At 45.5% G+C, this 10492-nt stretch overlaps 1 protein-coding gene across 1 annotated transcript in view; it reads left to right on the forward strand.

The window, feature by feature from the left end:
• The window catches only part of SLC22A23 (solute carrier family 22 member 23), a 109338-nt gene extending 98926 nt beyond the window's left edge, over positions 1-10412 (forward strand). Inside the window, 2 exon segments of the mRNA XM_066325351.1 lie at positions 657-780; positions 6049-10412. Coding sequence (XP_066181448.1) covers positions 657-780; positions 6049-6400 — 476 coding nt within the window. The 3' untranslated portion in view covers positions 6401-10412.
• Positions 10413-10492: the final 80 nt, after the last annotated feature.

The following is a 10492-nucleotide window of genomic DNA, read 5'->3' on the forward strand; positions in this document are numbered from 1 at the left end:
GAGCTTTGTTTAGATTTACTGGGGTTTCTGCAAGTGCTTGATAGACACCGTTTGCTCCGGAAACCTTGCTGCCATCCAGCCGTGAAATGATTGAGCAAACAGCCCTGACTTGAGGGAGTGCTTCACTGTCCTTGGCATCGGCTGTTCTCACCCAGAGTTGTCAAGCTGGGAGTTACAACAGAGTTTGCAGATTGATTACATGCAGAGGCTTAGCACAGAGATGGGAGCACTTCTAGTTCTTTCCCCTCTTGTCCTGGATGCCTCTCCAGTGCCCAAGCCCCACTCTACAAGATGTTTGGCAGCTTGAGGAATGCTGCCTGCCTCCACTTGTCTGTTAAACATGAGAGGGAAGAGGCTGGTGCCTACAAGATTGCCCAAAGATTTGTTTTTTCATGGGTTTTACCTTTTCCGCGGTGACTGAGCATTAAAAAATCAGAGATCACTGCCAATTTAGGCATAATGTTATGTGTTTTTCCTGTGTGTTTGTATCTCAGATGCTTGGGGAGTGGATTTTATAAATATCAGTTTTAAATTAATATTACAAAATTACTCAAATTCTTATTGAGGGAGAAGAGTAATATAAACTTCTTTAATTGTTTTCTTCCTTAGAAGTTTTACCTCATTCTTACTTTTTATGCACACACTTGTCTTGCCAGGTATGAGTGACAGCGTCAAAGACAAATTCTCTGTTGCGTTTTCCATCGTGGGTATGTTTTCTTCGCATGCTGTTGGGAGCCTCAGCGTGTTCTTCTGTGCTGAAATCACGCCCACAGTAATCAGGTGAGACTTTCGAGCCCCCCCCCCCTCAAAAGATGGGGACAACATTATCCTCATTTAATTGATTATGGGCTGTGTAACTTAACACATTGTTGGGAGGGGAAGCCCCACGTAGTTGGAGACCTGACAGCAATTTAAGGGCTGCTTTTTACAGTAGCTGCAGTCAGTCTGCGCCAGTAAATGCGTGTCTGTGTATAGAGAGGCTTTGTTTTCCATGGCTCCACCTTGTGTCCCATCATGGTGATGATCAGCAGGCCTGGCAGCGCATGAATTGCAGCTTGGTGGGGTCTTAAATACTCAGCTGAACCAGTTTGTGTGGTTGAACATTGTCATTGCTTCACCAGCCCTGTGGGATTTGTTCAAGCAGTAATCGGATGAGTCTGCATCTTGATAATAAAGGAGAAATTCCATGGTTGTGCAGAGGAGGGCATAGGTGCCAGTAATCCCTGCCTCCATAGAGCAGGTTAACCAGGACAGCTGCAGGGGTGCTGCAGGAGAAGGGAGGTGTTGAAACATGTGGTGTAAATGCTTTTGGTGCATAGAGGTCCTCTGCAAGCCCTTTATTGCAGATAAAGCTGTCTTTCTCTTCACATGGAGACGTAGCTTAGCAGAGGCTCAAAGTTTTTCTAAAGAGGAGCACTTGCATCCTGGGAAATAGGAGAAATTAGACAAATGGTCTTTGTTAGAGAGTTTCCCATAGCGCATCTTTGTATGGTCAGGGGTTTGTATCATTTTATACATGCACTGTTATCTTTCACAGCACAGAGGTTGTGCTTCTGTGTTCTGGATTATGCTTTCAGCAGTGCCACAGCAATTCAGGAGTTTGCTCTGACTTCACTGAATTTCCCAGGAATGTAGGTCATGTAGGTGGGAAGGAAGGAGAGAGAGTGGAGGAAAGAGGATACATTTTTATTTGTGCCCTCCAACTTATATGCCTTTTCAATAACTTTGCAAAAGTATTATTGCAAAACTGTCATCGGAGTAGCCAGAGTCTCCTTGCTCCATGGTCTTATTTTTCAGGCTATCTAAATTTGTGAATGCATTTTATGGATAGTATTATTTCCACAGGAAAAGCCAGTGTGAGGAGTGAGGTTATACAGCAGCCTGAAACACTAATAGCTATTTGTTTATGTGTGTGTCTATCAGTGTGGTGGTTTTATGCCTTTTTAATTTTCTCCTTGTCTCTGTCTGAAAGACACACAGATAAGGAATTGACCATGTCAGCCAGAAGAGAGCCTGCCAAGTAGGGTCAGATGTGTAGTCTGAATGTAGCAAGCTTTTTTTCCTTTAAATCACTTCTGTTGCTACCAGGAGGGAGGCAAAATCCTGGTTGGGAGACAAAATTATGCTTCCCCTGGCTCTGCTGGGTGACACCAGGCGAGTGACAACAGCTAGATATGCCTCAGGGTCCCTGTTTATTTATAGAAAGGATGACACTCTGCACTGCTTTGTGATCCTACCAACACTATAAGATCCACTCAGGATTGCAATTAGGAGGTGTAGCTTAGTGTATAAATCTGTCTCATGCAGAGGTGTGCTTAAGCTGCCTTCTGTCTTGCCTTTTGGTGGGATCTGGCTACTCCCTCATAGCCTGCTCTCCAAAATGCCACGCTGGATGCCCTTTGGGGTTTAGAACTAGATGATTTTAAGGTCTCTTCCAAACCACTGTATGGTACTAATATGCTTTTGGTTGGATCTCAAGGAGCCTTAAGGAAATGGAAGGCAAAGAGAGCACTGGGGTTGTCTCTGGGGTTTCCCAAATCAAATCCATTATCTGCAAATCCCTGAGAGCAGAAAGCAGCACTGCCATTACCTTGGGGTAGCAGTGGCATGACAGCAAACCCACAGCACCCATCCATCTCTGCTGCTGTGGTGTTGAGATGAGCAGTTCCAGGAGGAGAACAGCCAGATCTTCATCACTAAGAGGTGACACCTGCTCCAGCAACATGTGTTCCACACCATCACGTGTCACGGAAGGGTCCTTCTGGTCTGTGCACTGCACCCCAGTCTCCTGGCAGTAGGCGGGGGGGGTTTCATCAGGACCTACACTTCTTTGTACCCAGGACTTCAGTGCAGACCTCCATCCAAATGCTGAATTAAAGCACAAAGTGTCAATCATAATCCATATGGAATAATCTTCACACCACTACAGCCTGCATGTCTACTAAATCAGAATAGGCTGAACAAAATACAGCCTGTCGTCTCCTCATCCTCCACATACTCAGTTATTGTCAAGTGGAAGATGGTTGTGGCTTTGTTGAGGAAACTTTCCTGTCTGACCACCCAGGAGCCAGTGGGCAGTCACATTCACTCAGAGAGTCTGCACCAGTTCACAGCCTCTCGTCTTGGGATCCTGCCCCCCAGAGCTCAGTCTGCAGCTGACACCACATCTTGCCCACCCAGCTACTGCACTGAATGTATTCCTCAACACAGTGGGATGCAGAGCTGTTTATTGGGACCTGAATAAGGCCTGGCTTCTTCTCAAAGGCGGTGCTTGCTCCATGAGGCCAAGGGTATCCTGGTGAATTACTTGAATCTCTGGCCTACGACTGAGTGCACAAAATATCCCTTATGTACAGGCAGGGAAAAGCTGTGGAGGTTTTTCAGGGACTGACTTTGAGAAGTGGCCAAGCTGGAAAACCTGGTCTGATTTCAGTGCTGGCCCTGCTTTGTGCAAGAGGCTGGACCAGATGCTCTCCCAAAGCCCCCTGGGCATCTCTCTGGCTTGCTTGTACTCTGAGTCACGTTGTGTGTTGACCCATTTGCTCAGTGCAGACATGGCTGTCTGAAGACAGGATTAACAATTCTCTGCTCTCCTGCCGAGTGCTGAGAAGGACAAGACCCTTCCCTTAGTGAGGATGTCTTGCTGCTCTCTGGCAAACATTGAGGTAGCAAGCAAGGAAATTCTACCCCATGAACAAGCAGTACCTTTCTGAGGACAACATTTTGAACCAAGGTTCCTTTGTGATTTGCCCACATAGGTTAGAACCATAAACCTCGTGCAAACCATCCCTCCCCAGTGTCAGTGGCTGAGCAGGGGTTGGGAAAGTGGCCCTGATCCACCATCCGTGGGCATCATGCCATAGGAATGCCTCCCACGGCAGCCACTGGCAGGCAGAGGTGCGAGGGAGAAAGCTGGGACTTGCCAGGGGTGCCAGCAGCCCTCGCACTCCCTCTCCAGGCTCCACTCTGCATCTGGAGAGAGTTTGAAGTACAGACACTGGCCCCTGCCATGGAATTCCCCATGCTGAGGAGGAGCAATACCCCAAAGCACTCAGAATGTTTTTCTTTTCCACTTGCTGCCCCTTGTCACCTGCAAAGACAGCATGAATCATGAGGGTGCTGCCTCTCTTGCACTGTAGCTGGTTTCCTGATGTGCACAGAAACAACAAAAAATTCGTGACAGCATTCTCAGTTTTCTCTATTTTTTTCTTCCCTTCACATTTCCACATCTGCGGTGTAGTTAAACCTTAAAGACACCCATTTTAAGGACACACACCAGAATGTATTTTCAAGCCTTCTTCTGCCAGGTTTTGATGGCACTGGAAAAAGTAATGCCCACTCTAATTACTGACGTCATATGGAAAAACTCTTTTCCTCCCTGCAAATCTGAAGCCACTTGACCCATAAATGACAGAGCCGTCTTTGTTGTTGCCTTTTCCCGTTTTCTTTCAGCTTGCTTGATGTCCTTCTACAGCAGCATTTAAAACTCACCTCAGGTCCTTCTCAGGGGGGTTGAGATACAATTTAGCCATTGCAATCACCGATGTAAATGAGCCAGGCTTTTGTTGCTCCAGAGCCAGCTTGGAGAGAGATTTCCCATGCATTTGGGACTGGTTGTGTCAATTACTCATGTGAGTGTATTAATGAAGTTGCAGGGAGGCCAGTTGCACAATAGTTGCATTCAGCTGGGTTTCTAAATTGCCATCAGAAAGCTGGCAGGTTTTTAAAAGGGGCTTTTGCAGCATTTGGGGAAGTCACTGTTGTCTATGAAAGATGCTCTGCTGAGTCTGAAGAACTGGAACATACATATATGAGGTTTTGATCCAGTCAGTGTCCCAAGAGCATCTTTTGAAACCTATGTTTGCTGTCCTTCAGCTGTCAAGTAAGCAGCAGTGGATTTTGGAAAGGATTGAGTGAAGATCAGCTTTAACACTGCGGTTGGCTGAGTGAATTTGGCATTTGTAGGTTTATTTGCACAGTGATTTCTAGGATGCTTAATAGTCAGGGAAACTGTTTTTTTCCAAGTATTTGACATAAAGCAGTCCATTTGCCCTCTGCAAGTCATCTTCTGTAAGGGCCAGTTTTTTGCTGATAGTAACAGTTCTGCATTGGGCCAGGGTCTGAACATCTGAGCCTCTCTGATCTCCAGAGGGTTTAGGAATAGATGTCATGTCCCGTAGGAAGTGTGTTGCCCTCACAGTAGGGAAGCAGAGTGCCAGTGATTAAACTCGCAGGGAGGTCTCCCTCTGCAGACAGCAGGGGCTTTGGAAAATGGAGGAGCTGCCACTCTCACAGATTTTGTTAAAATGAGTCGTTTTAGGATGACGCTGCTGGCAGGAGACCTCAGTCATGTCACAGCAGGAGGGAATGGCCTGCCCTTGCAGGGCCACTTCTGTGTGGGGGCACCCAGCAGAGACAGACCCAGGACTGTGAGCTGGGCCGGGTCTCCTGCACCAGGGCCTGGAGAGATGCTGATCAGCAAGACAAGGAATTGCAAGAGTTTGCTTGCATAGCCAAGCATCAGGAGAGAGCACGGAACTCCTCGCCTTTCACAAGCAGCCTCTGTGCCTCCAGCCTCCAGCTGGAGGAAGATGAGTCTATTTTCACACTACTTTTTTTTTTTTTTTTTTTTTTTTTAAAGTTATGGATTTTCTCACATCTCCAATGTGTTGAGAAGTTCCAGCCATAACATGATTTTATGTAGGAAATATTCCAGCACTCAGTGTTTGGTATAATGGATCAAGGCAGTGGCTTGTAAAGTCTAATCTCCTGCCTCCACTGCTGAATGGTGCCAGATACTTTAGAGGCAGCCAAAATTGACTCCTGCACTTACTGCTCCTTGGTGTGTCTTGTCTAAGTGGAGAAGGGTGGCATGCTAAGCAAAATCTGGTTTTCCTTTACTGAATGTGGGAATACTTGGAACTGGAAACACTTTAGAGTGCTGTCTACACACTCATACAGTAAAGCTTCTCCTCTTCTTATGTGGGGGCAGTTAAATGGGTGTGAAATGATACTGGAGTGCCATTATTTCCCCCTCTCCCTTTGCAGGGGAGGCGGGCTGGGGCTGGTCCTGGCCAGCGCGGGCTTCGGCCGCCTCACCGCCCCCATCATGGAGCTCCACAACCAGAAAGGTTACTTCCTCCACCACGTCATCTTTGCCTGCTGCACACTCATCTGCATCATCTGCATCCTGCTGCTGCCCGAGAGCAAGAACCAGAACCTGCCGGAGAACATCCCGGACGGGGAACATTACACCCGGCAGCCCCTGCTGCCGCACAAGAAGGGGGAGCAGCCCCTGCTCCTGACAAACTCTGAACTCAAGGATTACTCTGGCCTCCATGACTCAGCAGCTGTGAGTGACGGCATCTCGGAGAACACCACTGCCAACGGGATGAAGTAGATGTAACTGGGTGGATTTTTTTTCTCCCTTCTCCTTTTTATTTTTTTAATTATTTTATTTCCCCTTCTTATATTTCTTCTCTTCCTTTTGTATTTTATTTGACGCTGTTGTGCGGGAGGAGTAGCACTTTGGGCAAAGGTGTTTTGCACAGATTTTACAAACCAGTGATGGAGCAGACACAAACTTAGAAGAATTCAACTCTGCTACTAAAGCAAATTTTGGCATCTCCAATGGTTGTGCAGATTACTCTTGAAAAGTTTTGGGGGAAAAGACTCTTCTGAGAAAAGACCTGGCTGGCGGTAGCCCTTCAGAACTCTTTTTTTTTCCTGCCATTAAATATGTATATTTATTTTGATTTATTCTCAAGAAGCACTTTATTTCCTTTTCCTTTCATAGATCACAAAAATGAAGCCATCTTATAAGAGGTGCAGCCATTCCAAGAAAGAAACCATGGGGGGAGGGGGAGTGTTGTTTTCTGTTTTGTTTTTGTGTTTCTTTAAAGGAAAGAGGGATTTACTGCAAAGTTGAATTGACTTAAACTTAGACTTGTGCAACATTCTTCTGCCTGTCTAGGAAGTCCAAGTGCCCAGATTGCCTGCTGTGTTTGTATACATGAAAAAAAAAAAAAAAAAAAAAAAAAAAGGAAGAAAAAGCAAAGCAAAACCTGTTGTGACTCAAACTCTGACTGCATTTTATGCAGCTTGTATTTGTCTTTATAGCCCATGTGCACTTAAAAGTTACTTTCTAAATTAGTCCTTTTTTGTTTTCACTGAATGCATTGGAGAAAATCCTACCCAAACAAGCTGATTTTACAATGAGAATCAGCTTTCTGCATTTTAAGAGTATATTAATCTCTTTTAGGTGGTTGCCACTGGTCCTTAATAGTAATGTAGATGATGCAAATGATTTGACCTATGATGCAAAAATGAATTTAGCCTAGAATGGCTATAATTATCAGGAGGCCCAGGATCTCTGACTGCTCCAGGAAAAAAAAGCATAGACCAGCAGTGATAAATAGTACGGAGCATGGGCAATGATCTATACCTTTATTCCAAAAGGTAGCATAGCTGGGATTTCTGCTCCTGGGAAATGAGTGTCCTGGTATGGTCTTAAGTGTTTTTAGAACCAGGGTTTGGGTTTTCAATTTAAGTGGAAAAACAGGTTAAATGACTGTTGGAAAGGAATTAATTGATAGCCTGTGAATAATGATGTACTGAGCTGTCTTGGGCTCTTAAGAGATGTGTTCTGGTTCTGATCCAAGAATACACAATGAATTCACCCTTATTTCCCCACTTTCCCAACTGCTCTTGTAAGATTTTAGTTCAGGATAAAAGTTGACTTAAATTGGATTAATGCTAAACAACATGAACATCCAGTTTACCTCTTGCTGTGCAGATAGCACTTTGATAGCAGCCACTCAACTTCTGTCCTGCAGCCCCCAAACCAACTATTTTCTCTGGCCATTGGCTTTTGGTTCTCACTCAAGAGACTGTTGTGAGGATCTAGTTCAATGCAAGGACTTTGTAAACAGCTTTCTTGCATTGTAGTTAACCCTCCCCTCTGTCCCTCCCTCTTCTCCTTTCTCACTCAGGCCATCCATTTGTGATTGCTCGGTAGTGCAGACGTTCAAACAGAGCAGCAGGATGTCAATGTTGTACTGAGTGTCCGTATGATTGCCACTTTGTTTGATGTACATCTTGCGTTCGCATGCAGGGGGCAGTGCTCATTTGCACTTTCCTCCTCCTCTGCCTTCCCTCCCCGTTCCTCCCTTGCTGTATATATTGTCGATTAACTACTGTACCTAACGATTTCCATCCTCCATTAGGCTGCCGATGTCCTCTTACAGTCCCCAGTAAATCAGAGGTCCATGCTCCCCGGCAGGCCATGCAGTAAAGTAGCACAGCCCCAGACACTGACAGACGCAGGGGGACAGGTAGACCTGCAGAAGCAACAGAGGTGGTTGTGTTCAGAGTAACAATGTTGTCCTAAAGCTGCTAATTTTTACAGAGGATGATGTGGACATTTGGGTTCTTCTTGAGCCTGGTAAGAAACACTGGACCAGTTGATGGTAGTTTTGCCCAGTTACACTACTGGTTTTTTTTTTCACCTTTTGCTAAACTTGCTGTGACAGGAAGAGCCTGATCTTTCTTACACTCAAGTTTTACTGTCAGGCTTGAGCGCAGCCGCTTCTTTTTGTTCTGTGCTGAGACCTTTGCAGTCTCTGTTCACCCGAGGAAAGGACCCAGCCCTTCCCCACTCGTGCAGTATTCACACACCAAATTTGTGAAATACCTTTGATGCGAGAAGCTTGTTGCAAGCACACGCATTCGGGGACAAAAGAAATGGGCTCACGACAAAAAGCTGAAGAAGCAAAACAAGGCTTCAGGGAAGAGGAGAAGGGCCTGAGAGAGGAGGAGGAGGTGAAAGTACAGAGGCAGAAAGCAGCATCCTGCCATCCATCGTGCCATGGAGCCAGTAGCTCCTTCCTTCATGGTCTCCTTCGTGGCCCGTGTGCTCAAGCTGCAGTACAGCTCTTGCAGACCATCCCAAGCCTGTAAACCCGGCTGCTTCCAGCACCGCCAGTGGCCCTGGTGAGCTCACCGCCGCTGTCCACAGCGCTTTATCGTTTCCTGTTCTGGTGGCTGCTCTCCAATGACAGGCAGGCACAGGGAAAAGAACACTTGTTTAAAGATAACAACATTTAGATAGTAAATACACTAGGTGACAGGAACATGCAGCAACTTTTTTTTTTTTTTTTTAAGAAAAGTATCTTATGAGGTTGATTTGATTTGCTGCTTTTTTTGGTTTTTTGCTTGAAACCAGGTAGTTGGTACTGATCTGCAATGAAGGGAGCCCCAGCTTCTCTAGTCGGTCTGGCCCTCTGCCTCTGTCACGACAAAAAAGCAAAAACTATTTTCCTGCCTTGAAGTTCCAGTTTTGCTCCTTTTCCTGAAAACATAAACACTTCTGTGACGATTATGTTCTTCCACACATGTTCACGGAGTTGGAAAGCTTTCACTTAAACCTATCTTGTGTGGAGGAGCCAGGTACCAGGTTGATGCAGCAGGCAGAAAGGAAGCATGGGGATGCTTGCCCTGCCATGTCTCCTCTGCAGCCATCACCAGGAAAGGCTTTTCTCAGGCGGCTCTTGCTGGCCACCACAACAGGGGAAGCAGTCCAAGCTGTCTTGTCCATTTTTGGCCTTCTTCTGTGAACCTTCAGTAACCTCTAAGCCCATCAGTAGATTTTTCTTTGGGTTTACCATAAGGGCTTTCACCACCTTTGCAAGTTCAAACAAAAATGTGAAGTGACATTATGCTTAATCTTGGGGGTTTTGTCCCCATTTTAAGGTTTCAGTACTGCTTTTGTTGCCAGACACACTGCAAACGGATAACGACAGTCACCTGTTTGCAAGCGTTTTGTGACCACTCTGAAAGGGGGTTGTGTGATTTACTTTTGGGTTTCACTGAGCAGGCTTTTTTGTCGTTGTTGTCATTCTTTTTAGTGGAAGTATTTTACTTAACTGTTGCCACTTCCTGGAGCCACACACTTTATTGGTCACCAAATTGGAAGCAGAAGTGCCATTAACTGAACTCTGTGAATGTCAAATCAAGTTGCGCCTGTAGCTGGCACATAAGACAACACTATTGAGTGGGGGGATGATCTCCCCCACTGTAACATTTTTTTATTTTATTTTTTAAGAAAAAAAAATGAAATTACAAACCTCATTTTAAATGTATTGTGTAAAATGTTTCGGGAAAGGAGTACGGTGTGTTTTGTCTAGTGGGCGAGATCTCCCTCCCCATTTCAGTTTCTGATGAAGTTTTAAAGAATCGTGTTACTGTATGTTTTGATCATGAATAGTCTGGTGGTGCTTCCTCATAGCACAAGCTTAAATCAAGTACTGAAAACAGTCTTACAAGCTAAATGTCTGCATGATGTTACATCTGTTGTACCTACTGAGAAGAACTTTGTATGTAAATGTACAGAATAAAATGACGTTGTCCCATCAGTTTGCTCTCCCTGGTTTGGCTCCCTTGCAGGGACTTCTCAAACACCCAGCAGCAGCTGATGTCTCAGCAAATAGCCCTA

This window comes from Sylvia atricapilla, chromosome 1 (genome assembly GCF_009819655.1).
Source record: "Sylvia atricapilla isolate bSylAtr1 chromosome 1, bSylAtr1.pri, whole genome shotgun sequence".
NCBI classification, from domain to species: domain Eukaryota; kingdom Metazoa; phylum Chordata; class Aves; order Passeriformes; family Sylviidae; genus Sylvia; species Sylvia atricapilla.